We start from the raw sequence: 26371 nt of genomic DNA, 5'->3' as shown, positions 1-26371 counted from the left end.
TTCCTTCCTTCCTTCCTTCCTTCCTTCCTTCCTTCCTTCCTTCCTTCTTTCCTTTCTCTCTCTCCCTTTCTCTCTCTCTCCCTTTTTCTTTTCTTTCTTTCTCTCTTTCTTTCTCTCTTTCTTTCTTTCTTTCTTTCTTTCTTTCTTTCTTTCTTTCTTTCTTTCTCTCTCTCTCTCTCTCTCTCTCTCTCTCTCTCTCTCTCTCTCTCTCTCTCTTTCTTTCTTTCTTTCTTTCTTTCTTCTCTCTTCCTTTCTTTCATTTTTACAAAGTTAATGGCCAACATAAAGTGAATCCAAAATGCGCAGAGAAAATAAAATAGTGGCCCATTTTCTACATCTTCTTCTGTACCCACTATTGAGGACCTACTATCAACAAGTCACTGTGCTGGGCTTTGTACAAAACAGAGTAATGAATAAGACTTGGTACTTAATCTTAAGATATTTACATTCTAATGAGGTAGATATGTCATGTATATAACTACTATTTATACAAGGCATATGATAATTTTTAAAGTGTTACCAAAAAGTTTGCAAGAAACAGTAGAACAGATAATTCACTATTGTAGGGGTGGAAATGTTTGCTCAAATAGTTTGTGATGGAAGGACAGAAAGGAGGAAAAAAGGAAGAGAGGGAGGGAAGAAGGACACAGTGGAGTAAAGGGTCAATGTATAGGTAAAACACTGGAAGTGGATCTTGAATCTGGAATAAAGTAAATGTGACCGAATGATGGCAGAATGTTGTAGACAAGTCGTCTTTGGGAAACAACAAGTGAGTCTAGGCTACTGAGCAGGGTATGTGGAGGCATGGAACCACATACAGAAAGATCATGAATAACATGCAAAAGGGGTTGGCCTTTATTTTTAGTGGTGCATATGGTAGGACCCGGTTAGGGTCAAGGTTGTGATGTGGACCAAGAAGGCTGGCTCCCCTCACTGTTATCTCAGTCTCAAGGACCTGCTCACCTAGCTTGGGTCCCAGCTTTCCCGTGCTTCCCTCCAACTGCTCTGTACCTACCTGCATCTTACCCCTGAGTAAAAAAATGCCCCTGCTCTGAAAGCATGCTGTGGGAAGCAGCATGGGAGAATGGAAGAAAGATGGGCTTTGGGTTCAGGCAGACTTGGTATCCAAATTCTGGTTCTACCTTTTGGTTAACTAGACCAGTTACTCAAACTTTCTGAGCCTTGGTTACCTGCAAAATTGAAATAATAATACTGTCCTTTTAAAAATAAGATAATGCTTTAGGGTATTGAACTGGCAAAAATGAGAAAGAACAAAAATAACATTTGCTGATGGAAATACAAATTGTTATAGCCTTGTAGGAAAGCAATTTAGCAGTATCTATTAAAAACACATACTCCTCAAAGCAGAACTCACACTTCTGGAATCTTTCCCATACAAATATGAGCACTCCTTATAAGGATATATGGGCAAGGACGCCTATTGCAGCTTTGTTCGTATGGCAGTAAAGTGGAAAGTAAGTGCTTGCTCATTATAGGAGGATGGCTGAATACATTGTAGTACTTTCAAGCTATGGAATATCATGAAAACTTTAAAATAGATGAATTAGATCTATACAAAATGACTTGGAGAAATACCCATAAAGTTCTGTGGCCTTTAACAAAAGAAGATCCAGAAAAAATGTGTACAATGTAATACAGTACTTATTAAATAAACATTTATGTATAACAATGGCTAAAAATTATGAGCTTCCCACTGTCTTGAAATGCTTAAATTGATTTAATGTCCTTTGATGGAGGTGTTATTATCATTCCTGCTTTACACATGAAGACGCTGAGGTGCAGAGAGTGTAAGTAGTTTCCCCCAAGGTCACAGAGGTCAGGGTAGAGCCAGAACATGGACTCCAGAAGTTGATATTAAAGACTAGACTCTTAGTCACACATTATGTTACTAATTTACATAAAATTTTGTTCGTGCACATATATTCAGTGAGCGACTCATGAAAGCATAGTCCTGAACACATGAATAGTTACCTCAGGGCACTGTGACTGCATGTCTGCCTGCTCTGTTTCTTATCTCTCTTTCACGGTTTGAGTTTTCTACAATGAACATATATCATTGAAAAAAATCAAAAAGTAATAAACTTTATTCATTGCATAAAAACAAAGATTTGTATGCATTTCTATTAGAATTTTCTTACAGAAACAATCATGAGCATTTACAAAATTAAAAGGATATTTTTGAGCAGTATAACATTTGAAACTGAAGCTAAAGAAAGGACTCAAAATGAGACTGGGTATGCAAATTATGGAGGGTCACTTCTTGAAGTATACAATTAAATGATATTAGATTCTGAAAAGACACTTAAAAATTCACAATCTATTGTTATATTTCTAAGACAGTTTTAAAATGATATGCATTGTAGAGTACCCTAAAAAGCTCCATCTCTCTATGTGGCAGCCTAGAAAAAGACAGGTAGTTTATATACCAGCATTTAGCACTGTGGATTGAAGTTACTAGGGGTGATATTTTTTATTTTTCTTGCTTATTTTTATATAATAAATGCTTATTACTTTAAAACAATTCTTTTAAATTCTCACCTGAGGACATTTTTTTTTATTGATTTGCAAGAGTGAGAGAAGAAGGGAAAAAGAGAGAGAAAGGCATCAATGTGAGAGGGAAATATTGATAAGTTGCCTCCCATACACACCCCAACTGGGGATCAAACCCATAACCTAGGTGTATGCACTGCCAGGTTATTGAATTCACAGCCTTTTGCTGGGCAGGACAATGCTCCAGCCAACTGAGGCACCTGGCCAGGGCAATACTTATTACTTTAAAAATAAGAATATAAATACAAGCAATAAATATATCTTAATCTTCTTCTTAACAAATCAACAAAAAAATGAATAAAGAATTTATCCTGTTGAACTGATCATAGATACACACAAAGATTTATGTAAAGTGCATGTACTGTATTTCCCTATTACTTATAATAGAGAGAAAACTGTAAATAATGAAACAGTTTAACATTGGGACACTGGTTATGTAAATTGTGCACCAGCCATATAATGAAGTATTATGCCTTCAATGAAAAGTCATGCCTTTAAGGAATATTTCAAGATTTGGGAAAATATTCATGGTATATTGTTAACTGGCAAAACAGAATAAAAACTTTTTTTTTAAACAATCTCATCCTTAAAGGAAAAATGATTATATGATTTTACCTTTTATATTTTTCTGTCTTTAAACTCTTTTACAATAAATTCATATATAAACAAAAAATAGATAATTGTCATATTAAAATGAAATGAAATACTACTGTTAATAAGGAACATGTAAACACATGTACATATTAGCTAAGGAGTCAACCTTGATGAAGTGGTTCTCCTCTCCCCACCCCCTACATACACACCTTTCTCTCTCTCCTTCCCAAGTCTCACGTTACCCTTTTATGAAATGAAAAATACATTGTACCTAAATGTAAAGCATTAAGTATAGGAGACACTCCATATATTTTGGTTCTTTCCATTTCACTGAATTGCCAGAGGGCAACAGCTTTCATTCCACACTTCAGACTCTTAAAATTCAGATGTGAGGACCCAGGTACAAATCCAGACACCCTATCAGAGCAGCCCTAGGATGGGGGACAGGTCTGCCTCACTTTTGCTGGAGTGGGGAGGACGCTTAGTAGAGGGATAGTGGACACCAATGATAGGAAGAAAAATCAGCTTGGAGAAACCTGAGGGGAATTCCATGGGCAGCACAATGTTTTGTTTCTCTCCAAAGATTTAGACAGGCGACAGAGACAAGGTTAAGAGCCATTTGGAGCCCACCCCACTGGCCAAGGCTTGCAGCGATACAGGGTTGGGAACATTTACGTTCATCTCTCATACCCTCCCATATCTGCCTCCTCATACGTAACCTCCTTCTTTCCCTTTGTTGTCTTTGTCAAGGCTGATTTCTACTGTATCTCTCTGCCTATTCTACAGACAATTTGACCTCCAACAGTTCTTAAACTTAGATTAAGGGTTAAGAAATCCTTTGCCAGGTGACACTCCACTTCATAAATAGAAAACAGCAATGGCATGACTTACACAAAGCTCCAAAGGAATAGCAGCTCGTTGTGTATGCACCTGAGTATTAATTGATTTAGCCTTTAATATTAATGAGCATATGATCTGGTTTAGTTGACCTTCAGATTCACATTGGGTAGTTAAATACTAAGACAGGAGAATGGATATATGTTTAAACAGCAGTTTCCACCCCAAGGTGCCTTGGCCTTGGCTGTGTGTGGGGATGAACTATTATGAGTGTTGACACAGCTAGAACAAAGCATTCTCCTTGAATTAAGAAGATTGGCTATATTTCAAATAATAATAATAATAACAATAATAATAGTAATAGTAATAACTTTATAGCAGTTTCAACTTCATATTCCTAATATAAATTTTATTCCTGTGCTTATACTCCCTTTTATCTGATTGCCTCTATACTTGGCAACTTAAATAGCCTTAATGTTTGTACTCCTGGGTTTGTTTTTAAGGATTTAAAGTGCAAGCAGCCATTAAATCAATATTTTTACCACTAGAGAAAGAAATCTCTCAACAGATAACTGAATACTGTATTTTTTTAAAAGATGTTATTTATTTATTTTTAGAGAGCAGGGAAAGGGAAGGAGAAAGAGAGGGGTAGAAACATCAATGTGTGGTTGCCTCTTGCACGCCCCTGACTGGGGGCCAGGCACACAACCCAGGCATGTACCCTGACTGGGAATCAAACTGGCAATCCTTTTATTCACAGGCCATGCTCAATGCACTGAGCTACACCAGCCAGGACTGAATATTGTATTTTTATAAATAGCCTTAGAACTTCTATTAATTTCTCAAGCCAGCTTTACCTTGGAGTTCATTTCAATCCAGTCCTGGCTGCCACACCCTGGGCAGGCACCCTGTGTGATTGAGAAATTGCATCTGCATTCCTCCTCCTCACATCTCATTCTCTCAAACGCCACTCCTGCCCACCTGAGGGCTGTACTACCCATTGGAAACAGGTGTCTTCAGTCCATAGCTTACAATCTAGCTCTTGAGACATAAGCCACCCTAGTACCTCCTCTGTCAGCAGCTTCAACTGTAAGCAGTTATGTGAGGTAAATGGGCAATAAGCATCCATTCTGAGTACCCAGTGGGAAACATGTTTAGAACACTGAAACAAATTCACTGCCATAAAAGACACCCCAGAAGATATTTCCTCTTGAAGTTGTTCAACTTTCACATAATTTTTAATGTTAAAACATTTTATCTCCAAAATCAAGCTACATTGGCCAGCTCTTGTTTGGTTTGCTTGTTTTCAGTCCTTGCACCCTAGAGGCACCAATTTCCTACAGGAACCAAAGTTATAACAAATGTAAAGCCAGACAACCAACAAGCAAATTGGAAATAACTGATGAGTCTCAAAATCTATGGGAATTATATTGGAAAGAGAGAGAGGAGATGGAAAAGGCAGTTCCTTAGATTGGTTGATCCAAACCCAAGAAGATGCTGGGTCAGGATCAAAGTCTGGAAACAAAAGCACAAGAGCAAGGGCTCCTTCAGGACCTTTGGTCAGCAAACAAGTTCTGCCATTTAAATTGAAGGGTGTAATGTGCATTTTTATGAGGAATCTTATTACTACAGAAGTCATAAATAGCTCAGTTGTCACTAAGGAGATATATTTCTGCAATAAATTAATAATGGTGAAAGTTTGAAATGAATCTTCAACCTATATACCTGCATTTTAACCTCAACTTGACCCCAATCTTGGGGAATTTCAATGGCAAATTCATTCCTTTTTCATTCTAAGCGATGTACATATTAGTCAGGACAGCAGTCCTATAAGCATTAGACTCTTGGTCTAAACTTTGGACTAATAGTCAATTAAAATCCGTGGTACATGCTTTTTTGGAAGGAAAAGGCAAAAATCATACCCTATATGTTCTATTTATAGTGAATTACATGCTAGTGGGGATTTTAAAACACTTTCTTTTCCTTAGATCAAGATGTTAATGGGTATTAGCAATTTAGTTGTGTAGAATCCTTGAAACTTTACATTTCCTCATTACTAGGGAACTGCATTTACAGAATATGTGGCAGAACTCTTTGGAACTACCGCCATACAAGTTTCATGTAGAAAAAAATCCTGAAAGTATTCTGAGAAATTGACTCTGGCATGAGCAATTAATGGTGTGAGATCATAAAAGCATCAAGAAACATCACAAACAGTGTGTTTTTATAAAGGTGTGATATCTCCAAACCAAACAACTCAACAGGAAAAATCTCAGCTTGAAACACTTAAATTAGATGATCTTTCTTGTTTTGTAAACTCTACCACTCAACTTCATGGCATTAAAAAAAATTCTATCACAGCTAAATAATTGGAATGTCCAAAATTATTTACTTAGAAGGAACATTACTTTCTGTCTTTTCACTCTCACTTGGTCAGGTTTATCTGTAAAATGACCTTGAGTTTCTTATCAGAACCTGTGAGAATATCTGACATTATTTGCAACTTTAAATGTATCAAACTGCCAGGGGTAGATATACCAGATAAAAGCAGGAATAACAGAACTCATATCTGAGCAGATGAAGGGAGGTGGAAAGGGATTCGCTTAAAAAGTCACAATGAACAAGACAAGGGCCCACTGAAAATAACAATGCAGACAACGTCAACTGCAGGCGGCCCTCATGCATCTCAGACCCCTCCCTACACAGGACACTTTATTTAGAAAAACCCATTTACCAGGAAACATGAACTGAAGTGAATGATGCAAATAGCTGAGCATTAAAATTTTGATTTTCTAAACACCAATTCAAGGAGTAGCTAGTATCAGTTATCTAGTATGGGTTTATTTTCATATCTCTCCAAACTGAAGAAATTCATTCAGCATATCTATTCAAAAGTTCCAAGTAGATCACAGGATTTACCAGATGTCCATTTGTACAAATACAGCAGAAGCATTTTTTGGTAGTTATCAGTGACAGATATAAAATAATATTACCTTTTTGAGGTGAAGGGATTAAGAGCTATAAATTGGTAGTTATAAAATAGTGATGGGGATGTGAGGTATAGCATAGGGAAAATAGTCAATAACATTGTAATAACTATTATATGGACCTGGGTGGGTACTTAAAATATCAAGGGAACCATTTTGTAAAGTATACGATTGTCTAACCTCTATGCTGTACACCTGAAGCTAATACAAAATAATATTGAATGTAAACTGTAATTAAAAAATAAAATTAAAAAATAGACACCAAAAATAAATATTATTATCTTTCTTTTGTGGGGATAGTTAATTTTTTTTCTCTAGATTCCATATTTATATTTATGTTTATACTATATATATATATAAAACTGTCATCCACACATGACTGTCCTCACTATTTCTCCCTCATGTTTTCTTCTAGAACCTAAATCAAATTTAGTTTTTGCTTCCTCTGGAGATACTTGGGTCAGCAGCATTTCCTCATAGTAATTGTCCATAGAATGAGGAATGATGCTCTTGCCAAAGATTTATTTCTAAGGAGGACTTTCAAAGATTTCTTCTTTCTTATGTCTGCATAGTGAGCTCTAGTAGGTGGTTCCCAGATGCCAATTCTTTTGAACTTATTCCTGATGAGTAGCTATAAACAGCAGAAATACCTAATTCTGTTTAAACATCTTCTTAAAACATAATTTCTCCAATCATTCTCGTGTTTCACAAAGTTACTTTTCAGAAAAACAAATGTAAATATACAGATACATTCTGAAAAAGGCAGATACGGAATAAAACAGAGTGGGTGAGATCTTCGATTGTGTGGGAAATAGAGGTGCTTAATGAGAATTAGACAGACTTCGATCACTGCTTCCTTTTTCCATGTAAACAAAACCCAAATGGTCTCCTAAGAGTTTTTGATTTTTAGGTGTAGTAAGTAGCCTCATACCTTCATCTTTACAGACTTCAGTTGCCTCTTCTGAAGCAGGGCTGTGCACAGTAGCAGCATTGACACCATCTATAAAGCAGGGAAGAGAAACAGAGTTAACACTGGCAAGCCGGAGCCTCGCTGCCTGCCCTGCACCCGCCCACGGCACCCCAGGAAGCACGGACCTGGTGCATGTTCTAATGTACCCAATGTGTCCGAAGGGGTTGGTGGATTACTAGTCCCTTTTATAATCAATGAGACAGAAACCTTCAGTTAAGAGAGAACCCAATGAACTAAAAACTTTTTTTTGGTGAAAAATGCTATTATATTATTCTACTTTGGCATTTTGCTTCTTCTCTACCTCTAGTAGAATGGTAGATTACTTTTCTTAGTAACAGATTGTGAAAGAAAGCATGCTCTTGAAAGTTTCTACAAGTGCTTTTATATGTGTGTTTTTAAAGTTTGTTTGTTTGTTTTCTTGGCACAGCACATCTGCTCCTTTAGCAAGCCTCAAACTGCAGGGAGCGCCGCTGATGGCCCTGGGTGTGGAGGCCCAGAGAGGGCATCGTGTGTAGGAAAGCACCGGGAGCCCTTGGGGATTTCACGTCACCCAAGTGCAGGGTGGGGAATAAGAAACTCACAGTTATTAATGGCCACACATAAAACAAAAACGAGAGCAAACTAGGCAAACAACTAGAACATGAGGGTTGTCATTAAGGGAGTGGGAGGGGGAGAGAGAGGGAAAGGTACAGAGAATAAGTAGCATAGATGATAGGTGGAAAATAGACAGGGGGAGGGTAAAAATAGTGTAGGAAATGTAGAAGCCAAAGAACTTATAAGTATGACCTATGGACATGAACTATAGGGGGGGAATGTGGGAGGGAGGCGGGTGGGCAGGATGGAGTGGAGGGGGGTGGGGAAATGGGACAACTGTAATAGCATAATCAATAAATATATTAAAAAAAAAAAAAAAAAAAAAAAAAAAAAAAAAGAAACTTGGAGGTCCCTGTCCCTTTACAGCAGCAATTAACCTCATCAGAGTTATCTGTCTTCTCAGTGTCATCAGCACCCCAGTGATTCCACTCACTGGCCTCCAGGATGATGGATAATTAACTTACTAACATTAAAATAGTGAATTTAAGACATGAAGGATTATCAAAAGCATTTGAAATGGTTAATACTTGACAACTGGAAAAGGCATGCATATATATATATATATATATACATATATATATATATATATATAAATATGCAGTAACAGGGTCATGGAGCTAAAGAGTCATACATACATGCATGGCAACTAACATATTTAAAGGCAAATCACATACTTTCTAACTTATCTTTTGTCCATAATGTATATGACTATTACTTTTAGGTCATGTCTCTGTTGGAACAGAGAATAAAAATTCTAGTAGAGGCATAATTGAAGAGGATGAATCATTTTCTTTCGTTAAGTGATAATCTCCTATTAAAAATAAATAGAACAAACTATTAACCTTGATGTCACATCTTCCCATTTCTTTACTTATGTTCACAGCAAAACCCCCTAAAGGAGCGGTGTGTGTTACCCTTCTATACTGCCTCACTTCACAGTCTCTCCATGACCCACTCCAACTGGCTTCACTACTCTTTCACCAATTCTCTTATCAAAGCTGCTGGTGACCTCCGTTTGCCAAATCCAATGGTCATTTCTCTTTTCTTATCTTACTTGATTTCTCAGTAGCATTTCTTTAGTCTGGTTCTTTCTGAAACACTTTCTTGTTGTGGCTACTCCTCCCCTGTTACCACATCTGTAAGTGTAACAGTGTCCCAGATCTCACTGTTTTCTTTACTGACGTTCTCTCTGGTGAATCTTATTCAGTCTCATATAATTTATATGCTAGTGAATCTCAAACCTGTATGTCTGTCTACACCTCTCCCTAGAAATCCAGATTCATATATCTAATTGGCTTTTTGACATCCCATATGGCTAAGAGTCCTTTCAAGTTTACCATGGCCAAAACTGAACTGTTAACTTTCTCAGCAAAAACTGTGCCCTAATGCCAGTCTCCATATATCCTTGGGTAAGTGGCACCATCATCTCCATAGTTACTAATGCTAAAAACCTAGGACTGATTCCTCTTTCCTCCCTTCCCCACCTCCAACCCACCAGCATATCCTGCTACCTCTATCTCTGGAATGTAGCACAGTTCAGTTCATTTCTGTCACTATTTTCAGAAACCACCATCATTGTGTTCCTCCTGTGGCCTTCTAAATGTCCTCACTTTGGCTCTTTTGACCATCTTAACTCATAGGCAAAACAAGCTTATTAAAACATAGCTTTGCTTCTTCACCACTTAAAACTCCCTTTGGCTTCTCTTTGTAGTTCTAATAAAGTGAAATCTTATCCAGTCAGAAGTAATCTGGTACTATGACCTTTTACCAGATTTCGTACCATGTTCCTCCAACTCATGGTGCTCCAGCCATTCCACCTTCTCTCACCAACATGCCAAACCCAAACTGGCCTAGAGGTGTTTGCTTTATCTGTGTCCTCCATGTGAACACACTTTCATCATCTCATCACTTAGGTCTCATTTTTATTGTCGCTTCCTAAGGGAATCTTCCCGAGTCTAGCCAGTGGAAGGTGGCCTTCACAGTATTTCTGCTACATTACCTCATTTCTCTGCAAGGCATTTGTCACCATTCCCTACTTTTTTTGTTGTTGATTGTTTATTTTTGGACTATCCCCACCAGAATATAAGCTTCAAGGAAGCAGGGATATTGTCTTTATAGCTTACTGCTGTGTCCCCATGCCTAGGCAGTGCCTGTGACCCTTGGTATGCATTTGTTATATGACTGGAGAATGTTTTCTACAACTTTTAATTTGAATATGATGGCAGTAAAAACTGATGGGCTATGCTAGTGTGAGACTGTTTTATCTTGAAGTGAAAGAGGCCTGCAGAATTATATAATCAAAGTTGAAGTTGGAAATTATATTGAATAAAAAACAGGTATGTCATTTTAGAAGAATAACAGCAGGTCAAAAAGGCTTTAATAACCAGAACTACATCTTTAGTTTCTTTACACAAGGATCAGGGAGGATATGAAACTAGTAGAGTGGACATAACAAGGCATGTGGACACTGGCGGATCATAGATGAACCCTGCCATGGACGCCATGCCAGGCAGTGGTCTTGTTTGGAAGAGCAAGAGGAGCCTCTCAGGTGTGCATTTAGGAACTCTGCCTCACACTAAGAAGTTCCCATACTGTGGTGATAACGCTATTGATCTGAGAGGTAGAGGAGAAATTACATTTTACTTGCCTGCTAACAGGCAAGATGAGCCGAAAGAAAGAAAGAGTGAAGAGAGAGAGAGAGAGAGAGAGAGAGAGAGAGAGAGAGAGAGAGAGGAAGGAAGGAAGGAAGGAACTGCCTCTTTTCAACTGATTAAGGGAAAAGGGTGAATAAGTAAAACACAGGCAAATGTGTGTGCATGTATGTATACACATGCGCATGTGTGTGTACCTGTATGTATAAAGAGGGATAGGAAAAATCTATGTTGATAAAGGCAGTTTGGGACAGAATATTGAGTGAAAAAACCCCGTGAAACCTCAACATACAGAGAATGACCTCAGCTGTCAGCAGTAGTTGACTAATATTGATCAGCCCTACACAGTAAAAACAGTGACAGCTTTTCATATAAGACTCATCTTCCATGGAGCATAATGATGTGTGGGTCAGGGACTGGGGTGGGGACATGAGTAACAACAGTTTGCTGTATCAGAATTCATTTCATTGCAAGAACTACATTTCAGCAAAGAGAGCCCGCTGACCCCCCGGCAGCCGCACAAGGTCTTTGCTGCCTTGCTTCAGTGCTTTCTCTGATTGGCCTTCTTCAATTCCATCTTCCAGGTTAATAATAAAAGCTTCCAGTTCTTTTGCAAAAGTTCCAAGGTTAATGTAGGAAGTTTTCAGTGAAAAACGTATCCCACTATCTGGTTTATTTTCAATAGTTCAGCATAAGGCCTAAAATGTTCCATGGCATACATTAGAAAGAGCCCCCATTTCAAATGTGCTCCCCTACCAGCAACACCACCACTGTGGTCCTCATTAGAACTAGGAGAATGATTTGCAAAGTGAAGAGAAGGATATTTTTATTTGGGTGGTTGTGTTGATAGCTGCATAATTGTGTCTATTATTTTTAAAGGAGATCATGCCGGAGTACAAAAATGGGTACAACGAGACGATATATTGAAGGTGATGACAATCTCTCTTGAGTCTTAAGTGCTATTTTATTTTATTATGTTCATTTGACACATCAGCTCCTTAATGGACAGAGGAGATGTCAAGAAGGCTTTGGATCTCACTTTAGCTCTGTGTGTGGAGGTGTCAGGCTCTGTTACCCCATCTCCTACATTGTAGGAGATGACCTACAACATGCAGAGAAATAACCAGAAATATGGGTCTTCAAAATTTAATGCAAAACGGTAAAGAACACTCCACTCTTTGTGGAGGGGAAGCCTCTTATTTATTTCATTTAAGCATTTTTTGTTTCATTTATTTTTTTTGTCCAAACTGCATCTGCTCATTTTAACCTGCCCAAGGTCAGCCAACCTCTTATTTGGCACTTCAACCTCTTCTCGCCCCTCTTAGGTCATCACTAAACAAAATGTTATTACATGCCAGAAAAATGGAATTGGTGAATGAGACATGACAACGTACCCTTCTGATAGGAAGCCCTAACTCAGAGTTAATAGATTTAGTTGCTTCCTGAGGGGTAGTACCTGAATGAACAGTGAAGTTAACCTGGTAAAAAGTATAAGCATTTTCAGAAAATAACACTAAGTAAAGTCATTGTTCACCTCTGTGGATGAGGCCTAGGAGACTCCTCAAAAGAAATCTGAGCCCACCTGCTTCTTGGCTCTGCCCTTCCATTTCTTCCACACTTTGTTTTCCCTCTGGACCATTCTCATCTTTCAAGGAAACCACAGAGGAAAAAAATTACATCAAGTCAATTCATGAAATATCTCTTTATGGCTAATATGCAGCACTGAAATTAATAACCAATGTTGCGTGACTCCCCATAAAGCCAGGCAGAGAGATGAATCAGACACATGAAACAGAAAAATTACCTACATAAATAGGTGCATTTATACCCGTCCCTTTGCACACGATTTGCTTGATGAAATGTTGAACTGCAGTAAACAAAATTCACTCAGCAGTCCTAGTTACATCTCTCTCCTTGCACAGCATTTCCCAAAATGCAATACAGATTTTAAATCCAATCTTTTCTCCCTTGACTCAAGCAATCTACACTGTGTAAAAAAACTTGGTTAAGTTTCTATGCCCTTTATATATCTATTTATATTTGATCTATGTTGCAAAAATGTCTATTTTTATTTAACCTATACATCTCAGCCTAACAAATCTATGCTATAAAGTATTTTGTCTTGAACAAATTATCCTAGTCAAGTTTACACTATAATACATAAATCCTTGAAAAATAAATAACTGGGCAGGTGCAATGGTGCCTATTCATACAAACTAGCTAAAATTTTCCTTTGGATTAAAATGTATAACATAGATCTGTGAATTTATGTGTAGAAAAACAAACTTTTTAAAGGCAAATAAAGGCATATTTTATAACTTACTGCTGGGAGGCTTTCCAAACCTCTTTTTCTTTAGGAAAAAAAACTTTTAATGATAAATTTACATAAAGACATAGAAACAAAATATAAAACATATAATCAAAGTATATAAAACAGAGAAGCAGACGTTACCAGCATATATTTCTATGGGTTAAAGATGACACAGATCCTTTGTCTCTTAGGAAGTAGAATCTCTCCATCCTTTCTTTCAGTCCAGACTGGTTTTGTAAATTGTTTAGACCAATTGAATGTGGAAGTGGTGTACTGGGCACTCCAAGCTAAGGCCTTAGAAGACTAGTAGCTTCCACTTCCTCCCTCTGGGAAGCCAACCATTATGCTGTACAGACACTCTGGCTAGCCTGCCAAGTAGAGAGAGGCACATGGAGAAGGAGAAGGGCCATGTGGCAGAGCATGGAGGGGCTGGACATGTGGGTGAAGCCTTCTCAACATCCTCTAAACCAGCCTAGCTGCCAGCTGAATGTAGCTGAATGATAGCTGCTGCCAGAGCCAAAAGGAACAGAAGAATCACCCAGCTGAGCCCTTTTAAAATTCCTGACCCACAACCAGGCCAGATCACTTAATCTTGTTTTGTTTGAGTGCTTTGACCCACCATCTGCTACTACCACCAGCTCTTAATCCAGGGGCAAGAGGATGGTTTTTCCCCAGAGGAGACCTCAACTAGTAGAGCTGAAACAAGAGCCTCAGAGATGCAAAGGGAAAACATTTCCCTGAGCAGCTCTGAAAAATAACCTACTGAAGAAAGTAACCTGGATTAAAAAAAAAGGTTTATAATAGAACGGCAAAAGTAAACACAGAGATAAAAAGACTGACACTCAGTGGAGAAAGAATGCTATTAATGAATATGCTCAGTACAGACAGAATTCCCTCGGCTCTGCATTGTGCTGTTTGTCACTTGGGACAACTTAGGGGACACAGCATGAACTTTACTATGAGACCATGGGGTGGCTCTGTAGCTACTAAATCCAATGTTTTCACTAGTGTTTTTACAAGTACCACAGATGATCTGACATTTTCTCTCGGTTCTCCAAGTGGGCGATGGCATCGGCTTTCACTCTAGGAATGAAATAGCCATCAGTGTTTCTCTTGCTCCCTTAACAAGGCCAAGTTGGTGCAGGAGCAGGTGTCAGGAACACAGGTCAGTGTTCCCCTCTTCCCCTCATCAAACAGACTCCCAGTCAAGCAGGAAAAATCTGCCAGCTTCTCTGTCTCACCCAACAGACAGACATTTTAACACAAATTTCACAATAGGCTTGAAGTGTACAGTGACACGCTACCTTTAAAATTAGGCTGATTACCACATTTCTGTGGAGTGGGGGTAAAAAGCTTTCTTGTGAAAACAGGAAGTTAAGAAGGAAAAGAGAAACAATTAATTGGAAAGTGAGGAATTGGTTCCAACAGTTCTAAATGCATGAAAAGTATTTTCATGGTCAGACCCAAAGTCCAGCTTCATAATGGCTGTCTTCCTAGTCTACTATTACTGGGTTTTTATTTTTATCCATGCGTGCCGTCCCATTCCCTAATGCAGCCGCCTGCCTGGCATGCTTTTGTTTTCCACTTTGAGTCTTGGCTTCACAGTGTTCTAGTTATAGTATTTCTGCTTCGGGCAAAAAACTCAAGAGATGCCTAGAATGTTTATCATGGAGTACATGCATTCTAGAAGAATGCTGGACTTGCCATTTGAGTAACATGCCCTCAAATGAAAAGGGTCAGATATATTGCTTTCATCAATTTCCAAAGACATTCATCTGCAAATCCAGCAGGGGGAACCAGTGTAGAAGTCTTGCTTTCAAAACCCAGTTTATGCATTCTTGGGCAATTTGATTAGCATTCATTTCATTCTCTTTTAAAAAGACGGTTTGGCCAGCATATAACTTTCCATCCATTTTAAATGCCTCAAATGGGTGAGTTCTTAGTGAAACAGTGGGCTTCTACTGGTAGGAAAAAAAAATCCCATTACACAGTTACCCACAAGGATTTGATATGGGCAATCTTTCCTTTTATCAGCCTTGTGTGTTTAGCTATTGTCACAGGAAGCACATAAAACATAAAAGTTGAGTAGAGTGGGAAATATAAATGTATAATTTTAGAAGGGATTTAAAAGGCTTATAATAAATGTGAAGAAATACAGGGAAGTGACATGCTATTTCATTAGCTTAAAAGTTGTCACATAGAAGCTAAATTCTCTTAGTTAATATACCAAAAGGTCATGTATTTATTTCAGATGATAAATTTCCACAGCACTCATGTGGCATGTTACATTATACTTTACTTTCCTATGCCCCAAAGCACAGTAATCTGTGAGAATGCTAGTAACGGCATCCTTTCTGTTTCTCCAGTGTTAGTACCTTTCTCCTCAGTGTTTCAACCTACATAACTAAATGCAAGATATTTCAGAAATGTTTATAGAAATAAAAATAAGAGACTCCTGCTGCAATGTAAATTTATGGAAGTGGGAGGAATGTACCATTGGTTGGATGATGATAGAATGCAGTCCATGTGTAATACTATATGGAAGAGTTTTCCAAGGGCAAAATCTCAATGTCATGGCCACAAATTACTTTCCTGATATTTTTGGTTCCTTTTGTGAACTGTGTGTGGGGATGAAAAGTAAATTAGAGTAAGTACATCCCTGCTACTAGGGAAACAACCTGATGCTTGTTGCCTGCTGGCATACTATTACCATTTCTTTTATAGGTCCCAAGATTTCTGGACATGAATAGATCTGAATGTGACTGAAACACAGTGGTTTGAAGATTGGATTATAGATCCCGATTCTTCAGTCCTATAATGGGTTATACATCTCTGATCTTCCACTGTAGGCGGAGGATATTTCACACTCCATTGACACTGGACTTGATTCCAAGTGACTTTATTTGGCTAATGAAATATTAGTGGACTTAATGTGAGCAGAGGGCTTAAATATGCTACATAATTGAATTTGGGACTTGTGTTCCTGACATTCGCCTGATAAGAAAGGCCCTTCAGCACTGGTTTAAAGAAGATGAGAGATATGTGGATCAGACTTGAACCCAAGCCACAGTTTAGAGCTAAGTCCAGGCAACTCACATCTTGAAACAGAACTGCCCAGCAGAGCACAACCTATGTTTGCTGAGCCACAGTCAACATGTAAACCTGTGATCATGAGAATAAATATTTTTGTTATAAGGCAGTGCATTTTGGGTTGGTTTGTTATACAGTATCATTGTGAAATAGATGATTAATACAAATGCTATATTGATTTTTTTCCAGCTCAGGAGGGCTCAAAAATATTTTTGAAGTTGACACTTTTATTTGTAAAAAATTTAGTCTCTAATTTTGTATTTTGCCACCCAGCTATATTTTCATCTTGCATATTTCAAAACTCCCTGGAAGATACAAACTTGAAAAATAAGTGTAGCTTATGTAAGGGAGCATACTCTCAAAGAGTATGTACTGCCATTTGTGGTGTCTGTATTTTCTTTAATAGAGCCATATGGGCAGCAGGATACTACTTAAAGCAGCTAACATTTATTGAATATTTGTTATGTTTTATTTAGTGTCTAAGTGCTTTGCATAGGTTATCAAATTTAATTCTCATAACAACTCAATGATGTAAGCATTATTATTATCGACATCTTATGAATATGGCAAATGAAGTACAGAGATGTTAACTAAGTTGCCTAAGATCCCACTGCTAGCAAGTGCTGGCAAAGGGATTTCAACCCAGTCACCTGATGCCAGAACCCACTATACTTCCCTGGAAAGGTAACTAATATTTGTGTTTGGGTAAGATATTTAAATTATGGGTAAAAAAATGTGGGGAAATGGTAATATAAAAATATAATATAAAACTAAGGTATGATCTCATACAGATTAACACAGGTCACTAAGAATATGGAGAATTCAGCTCTTCTGACACTTAAGTCAAGTGAGTGCAATGCTGTAACTCTAGATTCATGTCGTAATGCTAAAGATATTTTTATTTTGGGATAATTTTAAACAACAGAAAGTTACAAGAAACTTTCTGTTTTTCTGAACCATTTGGGAGCAAGTCAGGCCATAATCACCCCCTAATCACTCCCATCAGCTCTGAATACTTTTAGTATATACTTTCTACAAACAAGGGCATTCTCTGCAATAACCATAGTGTAACTGTTGACATCAAGAGATTAGCAATCGATGACATTCCTACTATCTAAACCATAGGCCATGTTCAAGTTTTGCCAATTTTCCAATAATATCTTTCGTAGCAATCAAGGATTACACACTGCATTTAGTTGTCATGTCTATTTAGTCGTCTTTAATCTGAGACAGACATGGTTGCCCAACCCTGGCCAAGCTCTGTGCTGGGTGTCTGCCATCTCCTCCACCTTACCCCCTTCAATGTGAATAAGGACATTGCTCAGCTCTGCTAAATGGCTTTAGGAAGGAAGGAAGGAAGGAAGGGAGGAAAGAAGGAAGGGAGGAAAGAAGGAAGGAAAGAAGGAGAGGAGGGAGGGAGGGAAGGTTAGTTCTAAACATTTAAACTTTTGTTCTGGAACTGCCATCAGCCTATTGAGCTATTTTAATGGATTCATTATAGAAAAGTAAGTTTCTGAGTTGGCTGCCTCATTATTCTAATACCTCACATGCCTCTTTAAGTGCAGATAAAAAGAGGTGTGCATTCACTATCTAACAGGTTTGGTAGCTGCTGCTTCCTAAGGGCTTCCCAGGCATCAGGCACTTATATACTTATACACCTCATCCTCATTACCCTGAAATTACAGCAGTGTTATTGAGTTAGACTTTTATCTACATTTTTATAGATGAAGAAATCAAGGTTGTAGGGGGTCAGATAACTTCCCTGAAGTCCCACAATTAGTGGCAGAGCTGGAACTTAAACTCAAGTCCAGATATGCCAAAGCCTGAGGTTTCTCTTTCTTGCCTTGCCGATTCCTGTGACCTCTTCTGACCCTTGAGAGCTAAATTGTAAGTCCTTGGCTAAGAGAGATGCCCTTGCTGTTCCTGTGGTGTCCTCAGCACCCAGCACAGTGTCTACAATCCTGAGGGTCTCCACAAGTACTTGTCATGGGATTAAGAAAGATACATTATTTTCCCCTGAGCAGTAATTATTATTATTTTTTTTTGCTTGAACCATATTTTAATTCTTGATGTAGAAAAGGACCTGGTGTCTATTGAGCCTCTGGTTGAACTTCATTAAATGGTGCATTAGTTTTAAAATGTCATATCTCTTTAATTATACATAACGGCTCCTAAAAGTCAAATATGGTGACGTTTAGGGAGCACACATAGTTAAAGTCCATCTGCTTTCACCACTCCCGGTCCAGCCTCCACCCCTTTTCTCCTGGGTTGTGGCAATGGCTCCCAACATGTTTTTCTCCTTCAGCTCTGTCCTCCAAATCTACTCTCAACCTAGAAGTCACATCATACCATTTCCCTGCTCTAATGCTCTAAAATGTCCAAAGGCATTAAGACTCTGTGTGCTGGAGACTCCTATTGTTTTCCTGCCCTGACTTCTTTCTAGTTTCCTCCCTACTCACTCTGCTCCAGCCACACTGGCCTCTGTGCTATTCCTCCAGTACACGGATGTCTGCTCTCCCAGTCCTTGTATTGCCCATTTTCTCTGCCTGTAGTGTTTTCTCCCAGGTCCCTCAAGTATTTGCTCAAATGTCCCCTTTTCAGTGAGGTCTACGCTGAAATGGTGGAATCTCCCCATCTCCACACATTCCATCCTCCTTATCTTGATCTACTTTTTATTTATTTTTAATTATTTATTATCTTATATACAATTTAGGTATTATATTCATCATTTATGTCTATCTGGTCCCATTTGACTGTAAATGCCTCCAAGGTAAGGATCTTTGTTTGCTTCATTACCTGATTGGTGTCTCCTAAGTACCCAGAAAGAGCACAAAGTAGGTGCTCAATAATTATTTGTCAATTAATGGAATACACTCTTGCCTTACTTGACCTTACATGGCTACCCCACAAATTAATCAGGAAAATAATTGTCTTCTACTCCAAGATTATCAGGAATATACTAACAGAATATAAGGTTATAAGTTTCATACAATATGTACAACAGACACAGACTCTTGTTATACTACACTTATTGCCATTTTGCGTTCTTACTGAAGCAGCTAGCTAAGAGAAGGAATCCCTTCCCCAGGCCAGTGGGGATTATCTGCGGAACTTGTTGTAATACAGCTATCCATACTAGAGACGTAGAACCTCTTGGGAAGGCAGTAGGACATGTAGAGTCAATTTGAGGAAATGCTGAGCAGTGCTGTCCTGACTACTACTACTGGTTCTACTCAGAATAAATTCAAATGTTATTACAAACTTGCCCCGCTCACAAAGACTACGTGACCTATGAGATGATCTTCAACTATAGACAGAGATGCCAATCTTCTCGGTCCTGTCTTTTTTAAAGAATGTCCCCAAACAGCATTCTTGTCCAGTAAGGGAAAAAGAAAATAATTGAACCTGATATTTTAAAGCATGTGTGTCTGTCAAGGGAGACCTAAGTAGGACACATGTTCAAGGAAAAGAAACACATGAGACAGTAATGTGCAACTGTCCTTCCACATATTTTGTATGATGGTAAGTAGAGTGCCAAGTGGAACTCAGCAAATATCTGCTGAGGGCCTGAAATCTGCAGCATTTCTACACTGCAGGTATAGCCCTGGCACACCAAAACTTGCTGTAGCACATCTAGGTGTAAAAATAGCAGAAGGCAATGCACCAGAGAGCTATTTTCAATGTCAGACATACCCTCTTAATAGATAACATATGGTTCTCCCATACGGCATGTTAATACAAATACTTCTACTCTGATACGGTCAGTTTTTAATCCAAGGATTTCCAAATAATTTACAAACACTATTCATTAGCACAGTCTTCTCCGGGGAAGTTTCAGCACCTTGCAGATATACAAAGCATCCTGCATAAAATCAATGACCACTAAAGAGTGACAATAGTAAGAAATATATTAATGTGGCTTTTTTTTTTAAGACTAGGAAACCAGGAATGAGAATTAAGCAACTTTCCCAAATATTTTCAATGACTTTATGGTGTAACTAGGGCTGGAAATCAACTTGTGCTCACGCTCATGGCTGCTCTACTAGTTGACCTATGCTTGTCAATGTCAATTCATGTGGTGCACTGGTTTTCAGGTGTGCACATCACCTGGTGTCTGCACCATTAATGGGGAAATTATCACCAGAGTAAAGTTAGCATTAACTTTAATGCTAACAGAAATCACTGTTAACAGCATTACAGTGATTTCTTTGTGCTCTTTCACTCTTTTAAACACAACAATTGTGTTTTGCAATTAACTTTGAGCCCTAAGGTTAAATTTCCTCCCCAAATCTGTATTTGTCTGTTTTGTCATTTATGTTTCTGGATTGATATAACTGGCGTGCCCACACATTTGTTTCAAACAGGCACACATTGTGCTGTGTGCAGATATTAAATACAGAACTGGCAAGAAGAAACATTGTTTTGCTACTTTGTAAAGAATAGAAAGTATATAAAAGGGTTCTTTGAATAAAAGAATCATTCTATGAATAAATTCAAAAGCTCTTAGGTTTTTTTGTCATCAGTTAACGTTTGCTGAATACCCACAAAGTTCAAGATGGTGGAGAAGGAGTAAATTAGCCTGTTCGGAAGACAAAGGCTTTCCCTTTGGGATTTGACAAACGAAGATGGATAGCGTGCTTTCATAAGGTGTATCAACTGTATGAGGTAAAATTGAGGCTAAACGCAATTATCTAGAGGAACATATACAATTTGACCTCATATATGTAAGTCTGAAAGAGCGTTAGTTATTTGAGCTGAAATAAATGAGGACTATCTAGGTAAGCAGTCTGGTTATCCGCTTTGCTTTATCCACATGGTTCTTCAGGAAATCACTGGTTAAAGATGCAAGTGTGCTGAGTGCAGCTGTCCCTCAGGCAGGGACAATTCAATGCATGTATATTTGAAGTTGCAGGAAGCCCCACATTACCATGGGAAGTAAAAACCTTAATTTTTGTGTTCCTCACTTCTCTTTGAAATAGTTACTCCATCTCTGTTAAAACATGCTATTTTAACTGGTGAAAATAGCAAATTTAAGATTCTGGTATAGAATTTTGAAGTTTAGGATGAAAGCAGTATATGGGGTTTCCAAAATTAATTATGAACATTTTATAAAAAATGTGCCCTCAGTCAAATTATAATCCTATAGGTGATGAAAACTGAAACCGCTCCTAAACTTACTATTAACTATAAAAACAACAGTGCTTTCTACATGTCTTTTATCTCTCTAAAAATTGCAGAATTCCAGTAATGGTTTTGTTTAACCAAATGTTTACTTAATAGCTATTTGACATTGTACCAGAATAAATTTCAACATATTAATTCTTTCATTTCACATGAAAATAATTCACAAGGACAGAAACTACACATCCTTAAGCAGAGAGAGCACATGTTTTATACATGTGAAAATGTGGGCCCAGAAAGCTCTTTCCTCAAATCCAGTGCTTTCCATCTAGAGGAACCTGGAGCAATGATTCCCAAACTTCTCTATGCATCAGTGTCCCTTGGAGGGCTTGCTAAAATACTGATTTCTGAGTTCTGGTTCAGCAGAGCTGGGTGAGGCCTGAGAATCTGCATCTCTAACAGTTCCCAGGTGACACTGAGGCTGCAGGTCAGGTCACCGCAGTTTGGGAACCACTGGTTCAGGCTCTGGAGTACTTATGGTAAGAGCAGAAAGTATCATGTGATTTATTTTTATTTACCACATATGGTTATTGGTAGCACATTCTTAACTTCATTAATATTGTTCATTTTCCAACTTCTTCTCACTCTCTGTGGCCAGTAGGTGAGTAATCCCTTGAGATTACAATAATGTTTCTTAGTGGAAAGAAAAATATTAGACTTTTCATGAAATAAATCTATAAAATGTACCTTTTCAATTTCATTAAAACTATAATTAATTAAGTCACCTTGTCTTAAAATGTATTCATCATTGAACAAAACTTTGAGAAGTTTTCCTCTGTTCTGGAGCCTCTGCTGGGTGCCACAGACAGAGGAACAGAGGTGGGAGCCTCCCCCTGCCAGGAGCTCACTAAGGAGACAGCAACTGCCACAGAACCCAGGGTAAGTACAATCTTGTGCTGGATGGAGCAGGGAGGGCTGTGGGGACTCTTAGAAGAAGCACCCATATTCAGTCCAGAGGGGTCAGGTAACCCTTCCAGAGGAATCACCACCCCAGCTAAGACCTCTGTCATTGAGCAAATATTTACTGAACACCCACTTTCTATCAGTCTCTGTCTTTTAGAGCAGCATCCACTGTGACAGCAGCTAGCCCCACGTGGCTATTGTGTACTTGAAATGTGGTACTTCTGAACTGAGAGTTCTGTAAATGTCAAATGCACATCAGATTGTGAAGACAGCACAAAATGATGTAAAATACCTTATTGACATTTTAACATTGATTTCTTGTCAAAATGACAATACTTTGGCTATACTGGGTTAAAAGATATAGAGTTAAAATTAACATCGCTTATTTCTCTTACTTTTTAACATTGCTTCTCAAAAATTAAAAATTACACATGCATTTGTGACTTGCATTTCATTTCTATTGAATGGTGCTGCTCTAGAGATAACTAGTGAGGCAAGGAGCTCTGGAGTTCAATCCAGTGGTGCTGATAGGTACTGTGGGTGGAGCCCTCACATCCTTTTGGCACTCACCTCTGATTTCTCTGCACGGCTGTGGCTTCTGCTCATGAACACCTGTGGCACTCTGCCTCAGGAATTTTTCTAGTCCCAACAGGATGTTTGGCCTAGGCAGCTGTTCTGGAAGCAGTCCTCAACCAATGATGGATGGGACTAGATGCCCCTTGAGGGGGCAACTCTGAAGCATGTCCCACACAGTCTCCCAGAGTTCTTCTTCAGGACCTAGTCCCAATTGCCACAGGACAATCTGCTTGTTCATTAACCTGTATTTGTTTCCTTTCTTTCCCGGTCTTACTTCCCTGCTTTTCTCCTGGTGTTTCCTGGGATCACTCCTCAAATCAGCTGTTTGCCCTTGAATCCTTGACTTAGGGCATACTTCAGGGTGACCTGATCCAAGCCATTTTAGAACCAAATAATTTCACAAACATATTATCCCCAATCTTGATACTTAATACTAATGGAGGGAAGTGTAGGTTACCAAGAGGACTTCTAACAAGGTCATAAGAGGGAGCTTTCCCATGGAAGGACATTTGAGCTGACAAGTTTAATGCATTTACTACATGATATTCGTCAATAAAAAGTAATGATGCAGAAAAAAGGGAGACCTGAATGAGTGTTACTGGTAGAGTGAAGTGCATGTCCAAAGGCCCCTATGTGGGAAAGATGACGACATCTTTGAAGACTGAGTAGTGATCAGTGGGACTGCAGTGCAGATGGTGAGTACTTGAGATGGGCCTAAGTAGGAAATATCCATAAAAGGGGAATAGGATGAATTGAGAAAAGAAGGAATATTCCACAGGTTGGGATGCAATACCCTGGTGAAAGTGAGCATTATGTTTGGGAGCCACAGGGATTTAGCAGAGCTGGAGAAATGACAGCAGGGGAAGTGGATCAAGGAGAACAGCCAGATGAAGAGTGAGTGGTTATATAACAAAGCACTTTGTACCCTTTGGTTAGGAGGGGGACACTTCCATGAAGAGAACTGGGGAGCCAAGGAAGAGTTCTCGCTTGCATGGCTGCTTTGTGGGATATGGATTGAGCAGGATGAACTGAGGAGAGATTCAAGGAGTAAAATCAACTGGCTTTGGTGAGTGGTTGGATGGAGGTGTGAAGGATGAGGAGTGATGCTAGCCTCTACCACAAAAGCTCTGAATTACCCCGTTGAACACTGATAACAATTTTGTGGTGCAGATATGGCAAATAATCCACTTTATAGGTGAAGAAATGATGTTTGGTTAGTTTAAATAACTCTTCTGAAGGCCCCATAGCTAGTAGAGAGTGGAAACAGGATCTGAGCCTTTGTCATCTGCCCCCGAAGTAAAATTTGTTAATCACTATGTATAATTCTACCCAGAATTCTACCCAAGCATATGGTCTAGGAAAACTGGAGGTTGGAGAGTGATTACTGAGCCTGGGAACATTGTTATATGTTGGTTAAGGTACCCAGTAGAGATGTACAGTAGAGATTTTCAGTAAATAGGAGGGGAAGCCAAATTGATGCAGAGGAAAAGTAGCCCAGTAGAAATCCTAAAATAATATCAAGAAATTTGCATGAGAATTTTTTGAAAAGTGAAGAGTACTAATAATGACCTTTTTTTTTACATAGTTATGCTATTTGCTAAAATTCCTGGTTAGTTTTCTATTTTTTCTTTTGTGACCTTGTTTTGGTTGTATGTTTAGACTAATGGTCTGAAATACTTGCTTCCAATATCTATTCTCTGTCACAAATAGGAAAATATCTTACTGTAAGCCTTTCTGGCTAGCCTAAGCAAAAGAAGAACTTTAGCCTCCTTTGTCCCATTTCTGCATACATTCTGTCATTTCTAGAGCCATTGTAATCCCTCCTTCTCCTACAAGTGTCCAATAACCACATGATTTTTTCCCATCAAGCTGTCATTTAAGAAGACATCACTATCATTTTCAATTTAGTATAAATTAGTTTTATTTAATGATTAACCCATCACCTCTCCCAAGCCTACTATAACACTCTAACTACCTAGTATCCCTACCTATAACACTACTTCTATAATTATACACTTAGCATCAAGACTTCCTGGTATTGAATTTAAATACTCCTAAATTTTTATTAGGCATCTTTAAAAAAAGTTGTTGGGTCTACTGCCCTTTGAACAAATAAGATCATATATATCCCAATGTGTGCCAGGGCAATACCTACAGGCAATGGATCATCTTTTTGAGATGACAATCACATTCTTAACAGCCACTTGAAGCAATTAGTCAACAGATTCAAGGACTAGGGAAAAATTGTCTAGGGTGGTTGACATTATTTTAGACAAGTTAATGTAAGTATCAGAAGCCACATCAAAAGACAAATAGGAACATCTGTTTCTTCTCTCCTGGTGGCAGAGTAGGCCAGACAATTAAGTATTGCCATATGTACAATGCTATAGACATAAAACAACACATGAATGCCTAGCTGTACAGTATTCTGGCATGTGCTTTGTTCTTTCTTCCAAATTGGTCAATTTGCAAAATTCTGCCCTTATCTAATGCACTGTTTCAGATAACTCTAAAGGAATTCCAACTGTCTCCTCTTCACAGAAATATGTTTGGTAAAAATACATCAGAGAGCCCTGTGATCAATGCAAAGAGAAGTCTCTACAAAGTGAATGCATGCATTCGAAATGGAAGTCAGTCTGCCTAGTGGACATTGGCTTGTCCCCTCCCCTGGTTCTATGGACAGTCACATAATATGTAGATCCCCTTCCTGCTTAAATTAATGGGATCCCATGAACTGGTAGTCAATTCAGCAGGGAGCAATAGACAGAAATAGCTCAATGGTGGAGGGATGGATGATGGGGAACAATTTTAACTAGCAAGGAAGACCACAGGAGAATACTTGCACTGCTATAGTGTGAGAAAGGCTTTTAGGACTTTCTATCTTCTTGGCAGTTTGCTTATGGGAATAAATTACTCTGTCTCTCCCTAGTTCTCATTACAAATATCAGATGATTCCAGACATGGTGGAATCAATCTCCCTGTTTTACCCCAGAAGATGTATAGCTTCTAGAAGTGTCAAAATGGCCTTGAGTTTTTCATATTTATGCTTTGAATGTTTTATTCAGAAAACTGCAAAAATAACAGCATTGTAGTGAATGTTGCCTTG

General features: G+C 38.5%; 1 protein-coding gene across 1 annotated transcript in view; it reads right to left on the bottom strand.

Annotated features, from left to right (window-relative positions):
* The window catches only part of MACROD2 (mono-ADP ribosylhydrolase 2), a 2068729-nt gene that overhangs the window by 103205 nt on the left and 1939153 nt on the right, over positions 1-26371 (bottom strand). The window contains exons 12-13 of the mRNA XM_071221798.1: positions 12739-12849; positions 7921-7989 (exon numbers count right to left, since the gene is read on the bottom strand). Of these exons, the coding sequence (XP_071077899.1) occupies positions 7921-7989; positions 12739-12849 (180 nt within the window). The remainder of the gene's footprint in view (positions 1-7920; positions 7990-12738; positions 12850-26371) is intronic.

Source organism: Desmodus rotundus, chromosome 6 (assembly GCF_022682495.2).
Source record: "Desmodus rotundus isolate HL8 chromosome 6, HLdesRot8A.1, whole genome shotgun sequence".
In the NCBI taxonomy this organism is placed as follows: domain Eukaryota; kingdom Metazoa; phylum Chordata; class Mammalia; order Chiroptera; family Phyllostomidae; genus Desmodus; species Desmodus rotundus.
Note: the sequence above shows the minus strand (reverse complement) of the source record. Positions and strands in the feature narration are given on the sequence as shown.